This window comes from Bombina bombina, chromosome 5 (genome assembly GCF_027579735.1).
Source record: "Bombina bombina isolate aBomBom1 chromosome 5, aBomBom1.pri, whole genome shotgun sequence".
Taxonomy (NCBI): domain Eukaryota; kingdom Metazoa; phylum Chordata; class Amphibia; order Anura; family Bombinatoridae; genus Bombina; species Bombina bombina.
In genome coordinates this window covers 929,079,362-929,098,599 of record NC_069503.1, presented here as the reverse complement: position 1 = coordinate 929,098,599, position 19,238 = coordinate 929,079,362, and the positions used below count along the sequence as shown (strand labels likewise).

Sequence of the window (19,238 nt, the reverse complement as noted above, 5' to 3'; positions counted from 1 at the left end):
ATATATATATATATATATATATATATATATATATATATATATATATATATATATACATATACACACATATACACACATACGCATATATATATATATATATATATATATATATATATATATACACACACACACACGCGCATATATATATATATATATATATATATATATATATATACACACACACACACGCATATATATATATATATATATATATATATACACACACATATATATATATATATATACATATATATATATATATATATATATATATACACACACACACACACACGCATATATATATATATATATATACACAAACACACACACAATACCTCACTGTATAACCCATTTGCACACTTTTCCACAAAACCCCCCAAAACTAAACTGACAAAAAACCTGTCTTCCAATGGAGAAGAGGATTGTGAGTAAATTTATGCAAAATGGCATACACAGTGCCTTATCTGGTTTGTTTTAAATATCTATTTTAAACAAAAATGTCCTCCTGCCAATGCAGTGCTGCGAAACACACATGAAACCCAAACATTTTCTTTAAATGATTCAGATAGAGCATAACATTTTAAACAACTTTCAAATATACGTCTATTGTCACATTTCCTTCATTCTCTTGATATCCTTTCCTGAACAAACAGCAGTGCGCTACTGGGAGCTAGCTGAACACAGTTTGCGCCAATGGCAAGAGGCCCCAACCACCAGCTAGCGCTCATTTGTGTAATGATGCTCCTGAGCCTACCTATATATGCTTTTCAACAATGGATACTAAGAGAACAAAGCAAATAAGATAAGTCATGTGGGAAGTTGTTTAAAATTGCATGCTCTGAGTAATGAAAGTTTAATTTTCAGCTTCATGTCCCTTTAAACATAAAAGAGATGAAAGAGTACAGCAAGATAAATCTTATAAGACCTCATCAGCACTTAAAAGCTTCCTGCATAGTGAAGCTGATATATGGCATCCGTAGCAGTCCGAATATAGGTTATGGTAAGTTTCCTATGAATTAAACTGTTCCTATGCAAACTTTGTTTTGTTTAAAAAAAAAAAGATATAGACTTGGATACAGCAGATAACCTTTAAAAGAACTGTTAAAGGGATAGAAAGGTCAAAAGTCAAATTTACATTGGTGGATTTCAATGTTAAATAGACTTCTATTAGAAAAAATGCTTCTAGTAAAAGCAATTCTTGTTTTCCAATGACATATGCTGTGAGGGCCTGAGCACCTGTATTAAGCTCAGAAAGCTTTATTGTGTCTGTGAAGAATGAATTAGTGTCATATAAGTCACTGCTGGATCTCTGAGAAGGGGTAGCATTTGTATACTGTTGCACAGGCCCTCGTAGCATATGTGAATATGCTGGTAAAAAAATAGTAATAGCATTTACTACAAGTATTTTATGATGATAATAATAGAAGTATATTGCAAAAATAATATTTACAACTGAAATGCACCTTTCATATTTCAATTTTGACCTATCACTTCAATATATAAAGTATATTGTATGAATTAATGTGTTTTTTAATCACCTAGTTTTATTCCTCATCGTAAATTAAGTGAAACATTGTTCTTCATGCTCACGTCTGTTTTTATAGCCTTCATAAAAAATGCTATATTCCCCACAATCTGACTTAATACTTAGAAATGTGTTAAATATTTTTAAAGAGTATTGAATAGCTGGATTCGATTCAGTGACATTCTCCCATCAGCCAAAGTAAAATACAGTAATCCGCCCATTGTTACGTGCACCTTTTCAGAACAAGAAGAACGTAACATTGCACACAAAAAAAATATCCCCAAGCCATTAACCACAAGCAGGTGTTATTAAATCTTTTACTGAAAAAGTGATAAAACAAAATACATTGCTGTAACAAATAGTAATTTGTCAGATAATTACAATGGTGTAAAATCATAAATAAGAGGTATACTAAAATATTTATATTTTGTTGTGGTGAAATAGATACATGTTTAATAGAAGTTGCCTTATCACTTGCATAAACAATTATGATTAAAGGGACATTCTCGTCAAAATAAAATTCACATAAATTAATTACATCTTTGAATAGAAACATAATTGCAATATACATGTATTGGCAAAAATGCCTCTAGTAAAAAGTTACCACTGTTTTCGTGTTAACATTATTCTCTGCAGGTGCATGTGAAGTATAGCTAGATATTCTCAGTGCACCAGCATTTTAAATATTGCAGCTGCTCATACCACCAGTGGGGCTTGTATCATGCCAACAATTAACAAATTGAGTCATTACCAGATGGTACAATCACTTTAGGTTCTCTGATCAAAGTGCGGTGTTTAAAATGCTGGTGCATGGTGCATACTTAAGGGGACATGAAACCCAATTTTTTTCTTTCATGATTTAGAAAGTGCATACAATGTAAATCCACTGTTTGAAAAAAGAAAAAAAAAAGAAAGAAAGAAAGCTAAAAGGACATTAAACTGCTGGGTATATCTACTCACTATACTTTTGTTTTTCCTCCTGTATCTGCAGCACTCTTTATAATCATTATTTTCTTTTAACCCCTTACAGATACCAGCTGGCAAAGCTTTGCATTTTTATACTGGGTGCCGCCATCTTGCGACGCATGTATTGTTGCGTCCTGTGATAAAAACAGTGTACTTTTGCAGATCGGTTATGTTACTGGATTTTTGGCAGCTGTACCTTGCTCTTTTAGTTGGACTGCACACAAAAAAGTGGAAGCTTTATATTTCCGCAGGTTTTTTTTTACAGAGTTTTAAATTTAAAATCCTCAGGAATAATATAGAGCAATGCAGCCATTGCAAAAACATACAGCGCTGGCTCTGTATTGTACAATCTAAACTAAAGTGCATGATTGATAATGCTTCTATTAAGATGACAACAATATTAATGATCTGTGATTGTGCACCCATTTTTTTACAAGGCACAAGAATACTTAAAGGGACATGGTACCCAAATGTTGAAGCACTTGAAAGTGATGCAGCATAGCTGTAAAAAGCTGACTAGGAAATATCACCTGCTATGTAAAAAACGAAGATATTTAACCTCAACATTTCCTAAGTATTCACACCCACTGCAAAAAGAGACTTTAAGCAGCCAATCAGGATGCTAGTCTCAGGACTTGCAAGGAGTGTGCATCTGGCATGTGCAAGCATAGTCATGTTATTTTCCTATTCAGTTTAAGGAAATTTACTATGCAATCTCACAATATTTCAATGAAATCTCATGAGATCACAGCAAAGCAAAGCATGACATCAACACTACTGATGCTGGATTGCTATTGTTTTATTATTTTTTTTCCAATATGCAGCTTACAGCAGCTTAAGCACTTACTCTGGTGAGCTTAAGAAATTTTGAGGTAAAATATCTTCCCTTTTTACAAAGGGATGTTCAGGTGATATTTTTTTATGTCAGCTTTTTTTTCAAGTGGCTTAGCATATGAGTATTATGTCCCTTTAAGCTCTAAGATGGCAGCATCCAGTGTGAAGTTGCAGAGATTCACTAACCATCACTTGTTTAAAGTAAGAGAACAGCTTTGGAAAGAGCTGCAGGCACAAGAAAAAAATAAATATTATGGTGAGTAGTAACAATGCTACTGTAGTTGCTTCCAGCAGTTTATTGTCCCTTTAAATATTGAGAAGGGAAAGCATACAACGCACAGTTTCAAGACAAAATGTCAGTCAAATATATTATAATATTTTATGTTTTTAAAAGCCATTGCACAGTATTTAACATGTCATTCTATATACCTTTTTATTATACAGAAAACCTTCAGTAAACAAAAAAATAAAAGTTCTCACCCAACTCCACATCTTGGTCATCTGTGAGAACAAGTATAATGTTTGGTCTAATATTTCTCCTGTCCGGATGTATACGGCCTTTGAATCTGGTTGCTTTTAGTGTTGAACAAAGGCTCCCTTGCAGTTCCATATCCAGCACAAGCAAAACGAGTACAAAACAGTAATACTTCATTATGGAAAGGTCAAGAGTTCTTGATGGAACCAAATTAATTTTAATGTATCTTCTAATGTTTAGGCAGCCTGTGAATGAAGGGAAAAGGGTAATATTAAATATAATCCATTTTTTACTAGCATTAAATATTAAAACTCAAAACAATTAAATGTTGTATGTATTCATCTGTCCTAAACAAAGGTCTAAGTTTTGTGTACATTCTGATATTGTTGGTTTTAAATTAATGTTACATTTTTAAGTGTTTTAAAAGGGATAGAAAAGGCTAAAATTGAAATGTGCATGAGTGTAATTCAATTTCAAATAGAAGCATTTCTGCTATATACTTCCCTCAGCAATGCTTCTAGTAAAGGTTATTACTGTTTTTAGCGCCATACAAACATATGCTGTGTGGGCTTGTGCACCAGTATTCAAGCTCAGAGAGCTGGCGGTGGCGAGTAATGTGTCTGTAAAGAATTAATCTATACGATAATCGCGTTTGTAACGCGTCTGTCGCCGATGCCAGTTGCGCACGCATCCTCAAAGGAATGTTGGCTGCACGAGGCAGCCAAAAGAATCCACCTGGATGCAGCGTATGCAAACCTGAAGCCTTAAAAAACAAACTAACAAAAAAAAAAACACGCAACTGCCCGCACAAAATAACTAAAAACACGTAACCGCCCGCAAGAAATAATAATAAAAAAAAAACACTTAACCACCCACACTAACTTCCCACACGAAGTATTAACAAACACCTAAACCGCCAACCTCCACATCGCAAAACAATAAAGTAATTAACCCCCAATCCGCAAATAACAATTAAAATATTAACCCCTAAACCGCAAAACCCCCACATCGCAAGAAACCTAATTAATCTATTAACCCCTAAACCACCAAACCCCAACATCGCAATAAACCTAATTAATATATTAACCCCTATAACGCTAACCCCAACGCAAATAACTAAATTACTAAGCCCCCTAACACCCCCTAAATTAACCCCAATTACTACTAAATTACAATTAAATTAAAAAATCATAAAATTAAATTACAAAATTTAAAAAAGTCTAACATTACAGAAAAAAATAAACAAAATTATAAAAAATAAATAAAAATATACCTAATCCCTATGAAAAATGCCCCCCAAAATAAAAACACCCCCTAATCTAAACTATTAAAAGTCCTTAAAAGGGCCTTTTGTAAGGCATTGCCCTAAATTAAACAGCTCTTTTACATTTAAAAATATTTATTGGGGTACCTTGTATTCCTATTGGCTGAAATTTTGAAATCAGCCAATAGGATGAGAGCTACTGAGATCTTATTGGCTGATTTGAACAGCCAATAAGATTTCAGTAGCTCTAATCCTATTAGCTGATTTTAAAATTTCAGCCAATAGGAATGCAAGGTACCCCAAATTGAATGCGGTACCTTGCATTCAATTTTCATGTGCGACGGACATCGGATGAAGAGGAACCTTCACACCGCCGAGGATCGGGGAAGACCGCTCCGCACCACTTTCGCACAGGATGAAGATAGAAGATGACGGGGCCGTCTGGAAGAAGACCTTCTCCGCCGGACTTTAGGAACGGTGAGTACCTATTTAAGGCTTAGTTTTAGGATTATTATTTTTTTTTAGTTTTTTTTTAAGATTAGGGATTTAATGGGCTGTAAAAGTGCTGATTGCCCTTTTAATGGCAGTAAAAGAGCTTAATGCCCTTTAAATGGCAATGTCCATACATATGCCCCTTTAGGGGCAATGGGTAGTTTAGGTTTTTTTAGTGTTAGGTTTTTTATTTTGGGGGGTTAGTTGTATGGGGGGTTTTACTGTTAAGGTTAATTAATCATTTTTGTAAGTAAAAGAGCTGTTTAATTTAGGGCAATGCCCTACAAAAGACCCTTTTAAGGGTTATTGGTAGTTTATTATTAGATTAAGGGGTGTTTTTATTTTTTTTTGGGGGGGGTAATTTTTTATAGGGGAATTAGATTAGGTTTATTTTTTTTATTTTGGGTAGCTTTGTTTATTTTTTTCTGTAATTTTACTTTTTTTTACATCTTTTGTAACTTTAGCTTGGGGGTTTGTATTTTGTAAACATAGACAGCTCTCTGGGCAAGCTTATCGCCTAGTTTGTCATAAAAGCCATTGCTTAACTCTCTGAGAAGGTGTAGTGTTTGAATACTGGTACAGTAATTTTCACAAGAAGCATATTGCAAAAATGCTTCTATTTAAAATTGAAATGCACACTTAAATTTTGACCTATCACTATGAATGTTTTATTTTCTTATATAATATATGTGGTATTAAATGTAGCATTTGATTAAAAACGGGTTCTATAAAAACATTCAAAGATTAAAGGGATAGGAAAGTCAAAATTAAACTTGCATGATTCAGATAGAGCTTGTAATTTAAAAACACTAAAATTCACTTCCATTTTCAAATGTGCTTCGTTCACTTAGTATCCTTTGTTTAAAAAGAATACGCACATATTCTACACTAGTGTGAGCTAGCTATTGATTGGTGCCTGCACACATTTGTCTCTTGTGATTGGCTAACTGGATGTGTTCAGCTAGCTGCCAGTAGTTCAATGCTCTTCCTTCAGCAAAGGATAACAAGATAATGAAGCAAATTTGAGGGGGGGGGGGGGGAAGAATCTATACAAAACTGCTACAATCATAATATAAACAATAGTATCAGAAACAGGTTAAAAGCAATGTACTTTGCCAATTTAAATTAAATAAAGAAAACATGAAAAAATATAGAATGCAACAAATCAATAGATATACTAGCTTTAAGTATAAGCTGCAGACTTTGAAAAACATACAATTGTAGGAATGCAACATATTTCCCTTATGTGGCACAAAGAATATTCAAGATTTTTCATAGTTTAATATATTCAGTCCACAAACAAAATATCTAAGAGTATAAATTTTGGCTGCAAAGTGAGATAAAACTGACTTGAGATCAGGTAGACTTCACTGGACAAAAACAAAAAACTGCTGTCATTCTGTTTTAAAGTGACACCCTTCTTCTAAAAATTAAGATTAATAAAGATGTTATGAATAAATAAAAAAAAATGTGACAGTACCTTACTGAACAGCACCAACTTGTGTGACCTAAAAAAAACATGGGGAAATGGTTAGCAACACAATTTACAATACATATTCTCTTGTATATACAAGTGCAGGATGTGAGGTACAATCAACATATTTTGCTTTTGTGTAAAGAAAAGTGTTTGCCCCACACTCCCCAAAGAGTTCAAAAAGTAACTCTGTAACCTGCCAATGATGTAGGTCAAATATGTGGTTTGAATACATTTTCCAAACTTAGGTTACAGATAAGGGAGCATGGGACAAAGCACAATTTTAACACAAAAACCAAGGTGTTTAATCTTTTTTTTAAGATACATAACTGCAAGAGTGTTAATTCAAACATTAAAATAGATTTCAACATCAATCATTGAATTGCTTAGAACTGATAACAATTTACACTAATGGATAAATATTCACTGCACTGGTTATAATTAATGAATAATCAATAAAAGATTTTACAGTATTATGAGCTGTAATATATTTTGTGTGATTTGCTTAATACATGTTTACTTGGAATCTCTGTAAAATAAAAGCACAATTAAACAGAGCAACAATACCAGAGCTCCTAACATCTCACATAGTGCCTGTCAAATGGCCAGGTACCTGCAGTGATGCACAGTAAAAAATGGTAACTTATAAAGTCAGTCAGGTATTGTTGCAAACATCTTTGGTAAGCAAAAGGTTAATTACTACAAGTTTTATCAGCTGATCAGCAATTTCACAAAGCAGTATTCTGGCATGCAACATTTGAATCAGACAAGTGAGTGGAACTAATTAAGTGTGAAATATTTCCAGCAGGAGATGTATGAGCCCATGTGGGTGTCTTCTGATAGTTGTCTAAGGCAAATTCCAAATGAAAATGTTGTTTTAATAAATGCCTACCCCCAACATAATGCAAGTAAATAAATAATGAGAAGTACTCAAATATTCACAGTGTATTTGTAACATCATGCTTTAAGGTGAGATAGTTAAACCTCAAACCTGAACAGTTTAAAGGTATAATAATGCTCACAGAAACTGAGGAAATTAAAGGGACACTGAACCCAATTTTTGTCTTTCGTGATTCAGATAGAGCATGACATTTTAAGCAACTTTTTAATTTACTCCTATTATCAAATTTTATTCATTCTCTTTGTATCTTTATTTGAAATGCAAGAATGTAAGTTTAGATGCCGGCCCATTTTTGGTGAAAAACCTCGGTTGTTCTTGCTGATTGGTGGATAAATTCATCCACCAATAAAAAAAGTGCTGTTCAGAGGACTGAACCAAAAAAAAAAACCACAGAGAAAAATTGATAATAGGAGAAAATTAGAAAGTTGCTTAAAATTGCATGCTCTATCTGAATCACAAAAGGAAAAAAATTGGGTTCAGTGTCCCTTTAAAGGACCAGTCAACACAGTACATTTGCATAATCAACAAATGCAAGATAACAAGACAATACAATAGCATTTACTCTGAATTTCAAATAAGTAGTAGATTTTTTCTAACAAATTTCAAAGTTATGTATATTTCCACTCCCCCTGTACCATGTGATAGCAATCAGCCAATCACAAATGCATATACGTATAGTCAGTGAATTCTTGCACATGCTCAGTAGGAGCTGGTTACTCAAAAAGTGTAAATATAAAAGAATGTGCACATTTTTTTTAATGGAAGTAAATTAGAAAGTTGTTTAAAATTACATGCTTTATCTGAATCATGAAAATTTAATTTGACCTGAGTGTCCCTTTAATAACAATACCCAAACAATCATTAAAATAAAAAGGAGCGTCAATTGACCCTAAAATTATATTTGAGAGTTCATCAATAAAGGGAAATGTAACACATTTTTTTTTTATTTCATGATTCAGATAGAGAATACAATTTTAAACAACATTCCATTTTACTTCAACGTTCTAATTTGCCTAATTCGTTATATATCCCTTGTTGAAGAAACAGCAATGCGCATGGGTTAGGCAATCACACAAGGCATCTATGTTTAACCACCAATCAGGAGATACTGATCCTATCTATACATGCTTTTCAACCAAGGATATCAAGAGAATGAAGAAAATTAGCTAATAAAAGTAAATTGAAAAGTTGTTTAAAATTGCATATTCTTTTATGTCCCTTTTTTCCTTTAAAGGGATATGAAACCCAAAAATCTTCTTTTGTGAGTCAGACTGAGCATACAATTTTAAACAACTTTCCAATTTGCGTCTAATAGAAAATTAGCTTTGTCCTCACTGTTAAAGGAGCAGTAATGCATTACTGGGAGCTAGCTGAGAAAATGGGGGGAATAACAAGAGAGATATATGTGCAGCCATCAATCCTTTGTTGAAGGAGCAGTAATGCACTACTGGGAGCAAGCTTAGCAAATGGGGGGCAAATAACAACAGATATTTATGTGCAGCCACCAATCAGCAGCTAGCTCCCAGTAATGCTTTGTTGCCTCTGAGCCTACATAGGTATTCTTTCAAAGGATACAAAAAGAACAAAGCAAAATATTACATACTCTGTCAGCATCATGACAGAAAATGTTTAGGTTTCATATCCCTTCAAGCTTGCTGGGGTACATGTTTACATAGATGGTAGTAGGGATATGGATAAGCCACCCAGTTGTAATGTTAGGCATGAACCCAGTGGATGATCCAAGAATGCCCGAGACCATAAAAGGTTTTTTCAAACCAGTGTTACACACACAAAGGACTATATACAGTACATTCTGCAATACAATGCTGCACCTCTCATTATTTTGTAGACCATAAAGTAAATCAAATACTTTATTACACAAACTACTTTTCTTTTGTTTTTATATAAAAGGAGTTAGTAAAAACTTTTAAGAAACAAGGGATAGGTTTAAATACACAGTCATTATAATTTTAAAAGTGTTTTAGAAGCCAGAAGTAACATTTTTGTATCCTGTGCCCCAGGGTGAACCAAAGTATAAACTGCCTTTAAACAATCAAACAGTACTTTAAAGGAATGTTAAAGTCAAAATTATACCCCCACACAATGTTTAATTATGTGCAATAAAACAATAATGCAATGAATGTTCTTTATTTACTTTGCCTTCATTTTCATGTAATTTACTTCAGCAATTTGTTCTTTCCTCTCTTACCAGAAGCTGAAGTGTATCACTTATGCTTAGTTATGCTACAGCAGATCTTCCTCTGCTATATGGTACAGATCAGTGCACAAGCTCTCTGGCCTCTGATTGGCCACAACAAAATATCCTAGGTTTTCAAGGGATATATAAAGAAATAAAGGAAACTCTAAAATAATATGATGGAGATGTTAGATACTGCTCTTATACCGGACCGCTGCCGTCTCACATTTTCTCCCAAAACCGTCAAACTTATATGATGCAAATAAATGCAAATATTGTATACAGAGGAGCTGTTTATTTCAATCTGGAATAAACTGACCGAATATTATCTACATATCGTTGCCACTTGAGATACAGACCTCTTGAAGTGGAATTGGATAGTACCCAAAGGAGATTTGAAAATTTGGTGTACCGCTTGGTCCAGCGCCTCTTATACAAGAATATACCTAGATATATCCCTTGAAAACCTCAGCAACCCTAGATATATAAATTGACAGCTCAAGATTTGTAAGACCCTGCAAGCATTTTAAATGCTTTTAATATTTGTATTTAAAGGGACATAATACTCATATGCTAAATCACTTGAAACTGATGCAGTATAACTGTAAAAAGCTGACAGGAAAATATCACCTGAGCATCTCTATGTTAAAAAGGAAGATATTTTACCTCACAATTTCCTCAGCTAAGCAGAGTAATTTCTGTGTAAAAAGTTATACTCAGCTGCTGTCCAGCTGCAGGTAAAAAAAAAAATGAAAAATTAAGAAATGAACAGCAGCCAATCAGCATCAGCAGTGCTGAGGTCATGAACTCTTTTACTGTGATCTTATGAGATATGACATAACTCTCATGAGATTTCATTGTAAACTTCCATACACTGAATAGGGAAATGAGAGTGCACGAGGCTCATCCCTTCGGCTGTCCCGGGACAGACATGATGATATGCTGCTTAGAAGTCGTTTACAATGGGATGTGGCTACTGAGAAACTTTAGAGGTAAAATATCTTTCTTTTTTACATAAAGATGTTCAGGTGATATTTTCTAGCCAGCTTTTTACAGCTATACTGCATCACTTTCAAGTGTTTAAACATTTGGGTATTATGGCCCTTTAATGTGTAAGCAGATCTGTGCTTGATTGCTGGTGTGGATGTATATATATATATATATATATATATATATATATATATATATATCAGTATATATATTTATACTTGTATGTAAAGAAGGACACTCTCAGGAATTTTTGAAAAGACAACAAATGTATTTATTTTGTCAAATCCAAAACTTGTCATAGGTAGAAAATCCAATGTCGACGTTTCGGCTCTAATATGAGCCTTCTTCAAGACAACTTAAATCTTTAGTCGGCGTCATAGCCGTGCTCCCAAACAAGAGTAAAAGCTCACCGACTAAAGATTTAAGTTGTCTTGAAGAAGGCTCATATTAGAGCCGAAACGTCGACATTGGATTTTCTACCTATGACTAGTTTTGGATTTGACAAAATAAATACATGTGTTGTCTTTTCAAAAATTCCTGAGAGTGCCCTTCTTTACATACAAGTATACAAGTTTCCTTGAGGATAGCACCCAGGTTGAATACACTGCCAAGGTTGGAGTGCTGGGCCACTGGCTAATTGATTATATATATATATATATATATATATATATATATATATATATATATACACAGGGAGTGCAGAATTTTTTTTTTTTATATAGTATTTTATTAATTTTCAGATAGATTCACAAATCAGAAAGAAAAAGCGAAAAACAACAAACAAACAACACAACAAAAGAAAAACATTTCATACATTTTCCGTATTGGGATTGAAATAAGCAATAATAGCAAGTGCCATAATACTCGTTTTTTCCCATAGCTTAAGGAAAAAAAAAAAAGGTATATATGTAACTCCTCTCTCCTCCCGCCACCCCCCCTCCCACAGCCATAATCTATATCGGTGCCCAATATTCCGGAAAGTGACCTGCATGTACATTTTGCAATACATATTCAGTGGTACTAAATGGCTTAACTAATTGAATTTGCACGTTTTCTGGAAAGCTTTTAATGACTTTTATCCATTTTTTGAAATAATTTTGAATCTGAATGTTACTGGGGTGTTGTATCGATATTTGTTCAATGACACATTGATTTATCAATGTCTTTTTAAATTCTACGAACTTAGGTGCTTTTGGAGATTTCCATCTTTTTAATATGAGGTTTCGCACTAGTAATATTATAGTATTAATTAAATTATTATCTTTGTGTTGTTCTGAATATTTTACTAGGAAAAACACATATTGTTTTAGGATTTCATCCCCTATTAATAGATTCTTTTTCAGCCAGTAATTAATTTGTAGCCAAAGTTGATGGATTTTGGGACATGCCCAAAAATAATGTACTGTATCTGCTACTTGTGTATTACATTTCGGGCAAGTGTGCTTTGATTTATACCACTTTCTAAGATTATGTGCTGTTATATATACTTTATTTATTACTTTCAAGTGTGATTCACGCCATACTGTTGGTACCCATGTTTTATTTATTATTCTAAAACTCTCCTGTACATCTGAACTGTTTATACTTGGAAAATCCTGCCGCCATTTATTTGTAATTCCCTCTATCTGAGTTAAATTAGAGTTGGAGTTTATCAGTCTGTATAAATGGGCTATTGAGTGTATTCCACCTTGAAATAGTTTGATTCTACTTTCTAATGTCCCTAATGTCCATGTTGGATTGTGCTTTATTTGTAGCTTATTGATATAGTTCCTGATTTGTAAGTAAGCATAAAAGTCTCGGTTAGATAAATTAAATTGGGTTGCTATGTTTTGGAAGGAGTCAATACTTAGGTTTGGTAATAAGAGTTGTTTAATGTATATTAGACCCTTGGCTTCCCATTGCGAAAAAACCCCATAGGAAAGACCTGGTGTAAATTCTGGGTTCCCCATAATAGTTAGATAATTTGAACAGTGGGGGTTGATTTTATTTTCCAGGCAATACTTTTGCCATGCCAATATTATATGCTTAAAAGTGTACATGTTAGTGATTATTACTGGTAATTTAGATTTGTGGCAGTGAAGTATCGCTTTTAACTTATATGGCGCAATAATATTATTTTCACATTGGGAAAATGTCACATAATCCTGTTCAGTTACCCAATCTAGAGCAAATTTAAGAAGTGCAGCTAAATTATAAAATTCTATGTTTGGGAAAGCTAGGCCGGCATATTCTTTAGTCCTCATCAGTTTGTTTATGGAGATTCGTGCTCTTTTTCCTCCCCATATAAATTTTGTACATATTTGGTTGAACTTGTTTATATCTGATTTATTTAAAAGGAGAGGGATATTTTGTAATAGGTACAATAATTTAGGAAATAAAATTATTTTGACTAACATTATTCGCGCTGTGATAGAGATTGGAAGACTCATCCAATCTAAGGTTTTCTTTTTGCAGTATGAGAAGAATTGAGTAAAATTGTTTTCATACCATTCCTGTGGATCTCGTGTTAGGGTTATGCCTAAGTATTTTATTTCTCGTACTTCTCTAAATGGATGTTTGTATGTAAATTTTGTTGGCTTGTTTAACCATAACAGTTCTGATTTTTCCATGTTAATCTTGTATCCTGCTATAGTTCCAAATTGTTGTATAGTTTTAGTCAGTATTGGGAGGGTTATTTCTAGGTTACTTAGATATAGTATTAAGTCATCTGCATATAGAGAGAGGGTAAATTGTTGTCCACCTATTTTAATGCCATGTAATTGTTGTCTGAGTCGTATTGCTAGAGGTTCCAGAGAGATGTTAAAAAGAAGGGGTGAGAGTGGGCAGCCTTGTCTAGTACCTCGAAACAGTTGAAATCTTTCAGAGACCAGACCATTAACTATGATAGCTGATGTTGGTTTATTATAGATTAGTTTTATACAATTATATATGTTACCTGAGAAGCCACATCTTTCCAGTGTATGGAATAGGTGGTCCCAATTTACATAGTCGAATGCCTTCTCGGCATCGACTGTTAAAATTGCCATACTCTCTTTTTTAGATAGTTTTTTGTATCTGTGCTCCTTCCAAAAAAATCTAACAGTAACATAGTCTTACGTATGTTCCTTGCTGGGTTCCTATTAGGCATGAATCCAGTTTGGTTTTCATGAATTATCTTATGTAAATGTGGCTTTATCCGATTAGCAATTATTGATGTCAAAATTTTGTAGTCCACATTAAGTAAGGCTATTGGTCTGTATGATGTTAGATTTTCTAAATCTCTATCTTTTTTGGGTATTAATATTATATTGGATGTGATGAAGTTAGGGGCCTGTTTAATATCTGTCTTAAAATAGGTATTGTACAATTTATGTAGACTCAGTGTCACCTGTTGATATAGGATTTTATAAAATTCTATTGGAATGGCATCCGGTCCAGGGGCTTTATTTGATTTGGCTGCTTTAATCTCATTTATTATTTCCTGCGTAGTTATTGTTTGGTTTAGTTCTTGAACTACTTCATCTGGTAGTTTTGGTATTTTAACATCTCTCCAGAACATGTTTTCCTGTTCTTCATTAATTCCCTCTTCTTTATGTATTGTTTTAAAAAAGTTATGGAATTTTTTTTTGATATCTGTATTTGTAGTGTATCTGTTAGGGCCTACTTTGATTGCTGTAATCTGATTGCGCATTTTTTGCTTTGTAATGTGTGCCAAATATTTGGCTGATCTGCCCCTAAATCCTCCATATAGTGCCTTAAGACGCAGTTCTTCTTGGATTATATTTTGTTTTAAAAAAAGGTCACGTTGCGTTTTCGCATTTATATATTTATCCCAATTATTTCTATTGTGTGAGGCCAGATATTTATTATATGTGTTCTTAACATGATTTGATAGTTGTACATTTTGTTGTCTGTATTTTTTTTTAAGACCACATAGATATGCTTTAATATCGCCACGCATTACCGCCTTCCCGGTCTCCCATAGGATTTCTATTTTCTCTGTAGACGCCTGATTGAAGCTCATGAATTCCTGCCATTTATTTTTTAACCAGTTCTGGAATTTAGGGTTATGCGTGAGATATTTGGGAAAGAAAAAGTTATTGGATTGAATTTGTTGGAGTGTTTTTCTTTGTAATTCTAGTAATATGATGGCGTGGTCTGATAGGCATATATCGTGAATTTCTGTTTTAACTTCTAAACCTGCCAATCTATCTGATATTAGAAACATGTCTATTCTGGACATAGTTTGGTGTCCTTTTGATATACACGTGAATGCTTTTAAGTCTGGGTTTTGGATTCTCCATATATCCCACAAACCAATCTTATTACAGAATCTCTGTAAGATACGTATTTCCCTGTTTCTTGTGGGCTTTATCCTTATTCTATCTATATTTGCCATAAGTGTTAGGTTCATATCTCCCCCCACTATCAGATTCTTTCCTGTATATTCCATCAACTTTAATGCCAAATTATCCCAGAAGTTGTTATCAGTTTTGTTAGGGCCATATATGTTACAAAAAGTAAAATCAGTTTTATCTATTTTGATAGTTATGATTTGAAACCTACCTTCTGTATCTGTTATTTGGTCTAAGATTTGGTATGTCAGGTGTTTACTTATTAAAATAGCTGTTCCCCTCTTCCTATCTTTGCCTGGGGAGGAAAGAACCTCTCCAACCCATCTGTATCTTAGTTTACTTGCTTCCTGAGTGTTCAGGTGAGTTTCCTGTAGCATTGCTATATCTGGTTTATATTGTGCTAATTCTTTAATAATTGCCTTCCTCTTAATTGGGGAGGTAACCCCCCCTACATTCCAAGACAGGATCTTAAGCATACTCTTTATGTATATATGGTAACATTATATAGTGTAGTATTAATATACTCCGGAAATAAACGAGGGGCATAGCCCCCTGAATATGTGGGAGGGGCGGGAGAGAGAGAGACACATATACATGTTGCAAGCATAATCTAATATATACATTGTCGTTACATATATTCTCTGGGGCTTCACATCTATATCCTTAATAAAAAACAACAAAACAAAAATAAAAAGATACCATACATAAACAGAGCAGTAAAAAAATTCATCTGCCAAAATCATTATATAAAAAAAAATTAAAATCATAGCACTCTATTCTTATGATAAGACAAAACCAGGATAGCAAACAAATTACTCTAGGCCCATATTTTTACAAAAATCTTGTGCTTCTTGTACATTTTTTAAGACTGTTGTGTCTCCATTCTTTGTTATAACTAGTTTTGCTGGGTATATTAGTTTAGCATTGATTTTGGCTTCAATTAATCTTGAGCAATAGGGGGACATCTCCCTTCTTTTGGTGGAAGTTTCCACCGAAAAATCTTGAAAAAGATAGATTTTTCCTTGTTGTATATTTAGGGGGATGTTCCTCTTATAGCTTCTAAGATAATTTGTTTTGTCCTGGAAGTTTAAGAACCTAGCGATGATTGGTCTTGGCCTAATTGTTCCATCTGGGTTTTCCCGTATAGGGCCTATTCTATGAATCCTCTCTATTTGGATAGGGTGTGTAGATGGTGTCATATTAAGTAGTTTTGGGAGTGTATCTATAGCAAAGGACATTAAGTCTTGATACTCTGTGGTCTCTGGGACTCCAATAATTCTTATGTTATTTCGCCTAGAGCGATCCTCTAGGTCTTCTAATCTTGTTTGGAAATTAAGTGAGGTTTTACTATATTGTGAGTCAATATGTTCAAAGTGGCTTATCCTATCTTCCAAGTCGGAAACCCTGGTTTCCACCTCATTCATCCTTGTAGCAAATTGTCTAATTTCATTTGTTAGTGTGTTGATCTCTTGTTTAATCTCTATTTTGAGGGATTCTAATTGAGGTGTGATAGCTTTAGTTATTTGTGCCACTATATCTGCAATGCCTGTATTAGTAAGACTTATATCTGATTGTTCTTGTGATTGATCTAAATGTGTTGAAGTGCATAGCGCGTATCACGATTCATATGTTGCTTCACTCACTACAAATTTCCAAACTGCATCTTGAAGCAATATCAGCACAAGAACTGTGCGTTGGGAACTTCATGAAATGGGTTTCCATGGTTGAGCAGCTGTACACAAGCCTCACATTAACATGCACAATGGCAAGTGTCAGCTTGAGTGGTGTAACGCACACCACCAATGCACTCTGGAACAGTGGAAATATGCTCTAAGATGCTTCAGTATCTGGCAGTCTGATAAAGGATCTTTGTGTGGCTGATGCTAGACCACTATCTACCAGAATGCATAGTGTCTACTGTAAAGTATAGTGGTTGAGGGATAATGGTCTGAGGCTGTTTTTCAGGATCTGGGCTAGGCCCCTTAGTTCCGTGAAGTGTCATCTTAATGCTACAGGATACAAAGCCATTTTAGACAATTGTGTGCTTCCAGCATGACTGTGCCCCTGTGCACAAAGCAAGCTCCATTAAAATATGGTTTGATAAGTTTGATGTGGAGGAACTGTACAAGTCCCTGACTTCAAACCAACTGAACACGTTTGGGATGAATTTAAATACAAGTCCCTGACTTCAAACCAACTGAACAGGTTTGGGATGAATTTAAATACCAGTCCCTGACTTCAAACCAACTGAACACGTTTGGGATGAATTTAAATGCTGATTGTATATATATATACTGTATATAAAATCAGGGACATTTCAGTGCATTTTAGTTCTACACTGTACCTTTAAGCTGTAAAAAAAATATTATAAATGCAAGGCTCTTCCAGAGAAGTCAGTCTAAAGAAGACGGAATCTCAAAGAGTAAAATTATTTTACTAGATTATTTACAATTATTTTTTGCATGTTATAGGGTACTGCTATTTCATATTACTGGACGCAGGCCCACTTAGCTAGTTAGTGAATTATCAGAAGGTATTCCAGGCAGAGGAGTGAAACATTGAGAAAAGAAAAAGCAGGGACAACACTTCCAATTTACTGTTTTACAATGCAAATATCAATAATCTTCTCAGAGCTTCCATGTAATCCCTATGTTAGATGGGCCTGCATTTCATTACAGCATTAGAGTTGTCAAAAAGTAAAAGCTGCTATTCTGGTGCTGAAGTGTACTTTTTATTATTGCTTAGATCTGAGTTTCTTAACTTTATTTATTTTTTCTTCTTACCAAGAGCCAGTTGTGTTTTTATTTTACCATAGACCGTTTCTAATGAACAAATATTTATTAATTTGAGTACATTTAAATATAATTTGTTCATTTTAATTGTAAGTTGTTAAGAGTGTGCATGTATTAAACCATGCTCTTTTTAATAGATGTCTTTAAAGGGACAGTATACACCAATTTTCATTTAAAGGGACAGTCAAGTCCAAAAAAACAACTTTCATGATTCAGATAGGGCATGTAATTTTAAACAACTTTCAATTTACTTTTTTCACCAATTTTGCTTTGTTCTCTTGGTATTCGTAGTTGAAAGCTAAACCTAGGAGGTTCATATGCTAATTTCTTAGACCTTGAAGGCCGCCTCTAATCTAAATGCATTTTGACAGTTTTTCACCACTAGAGGACGTTAGTTCATGTGTTTTATATAGATAACATTGAGCTCATGAATTTACTGAGGAGTGAGCACTGTTTGGCTAAAATGCAAGTCTGTCAAAAGAACTGAAATAAGGGGGCAGTCTGCAGAGGCTTAGATACAAGGTAGTCACAGAGGTAAAACGTGTATTATTATAACTGTGTTGGTTATGCAAAACTGGGGAATGGGTAATTAAGGGATTATCTATCTTTTAAAACAACAAAAAATCTATTGTTGACTGTCCCTTTAACTGCATGTAATAAACACTACTATAAAGCATATGCACAGATACTGATATAAAAATCCAGTATAAAACCTTTTAAAAACTTACTTAGAAGATCCCAGTTTAGCACTGTTGATGAGATTAGTCTGGAACACCTACAGAAAAGGGCTGAGAGCAGACCCCCCCCCTCCTTTGCATATGAATAGACCCATTATACAAAAAGAAGCAATGTGAAGTCTGTATACATCAGTATGAATCTAAAACTTTGGTGCTTGGTTAGGAGTCTGAAAATCAGCACAATGTTATTTAAAAATAAGCAAAACTATACATTTTTGAAAAAAGACCCCCAAATGGGCTATATAAATGGATCATCT

At 33.9% G+C, this 19,238-nt stretch overlaps 1 protein-coding gene across 3 annotated transcripts in view; it reads right to left on the bottom strand.

Moving 5' to 3' along the window:
• Positions 1 to 19,238, bottom strand: part of SULF1 (sulfatase 1) — a 228,259-nt gene that overhangs the window by 100,432 nt on the left and 108,589 nt on the right. For 2 of the 3 annotated variants that reach the window (XM_053715105.1, XM_053715103.1), the window contains exons 3-4: positions 7,037 to 7,064; positions 3,806 to 4,045 (exon numbers count right to left, since the gene is read on the bottom strand). In XM_053715105.1, coding sequence (XP_053571080.1) covers positions 3,806 to 3,977 — 172 coding nt within the window. In that variant the 5' untranslated portion in view covers positions 3,978 to 4,045; positions 7,037 to 7,064. Of the gene's footprint in view, positions 1 to 3,805; positions 4,046 to 7,036; positions 7,065 to 19,238 lie in introns of those variants that run through there. The other variant, XM_053715104.1, reaches the window with a different exon arrangement.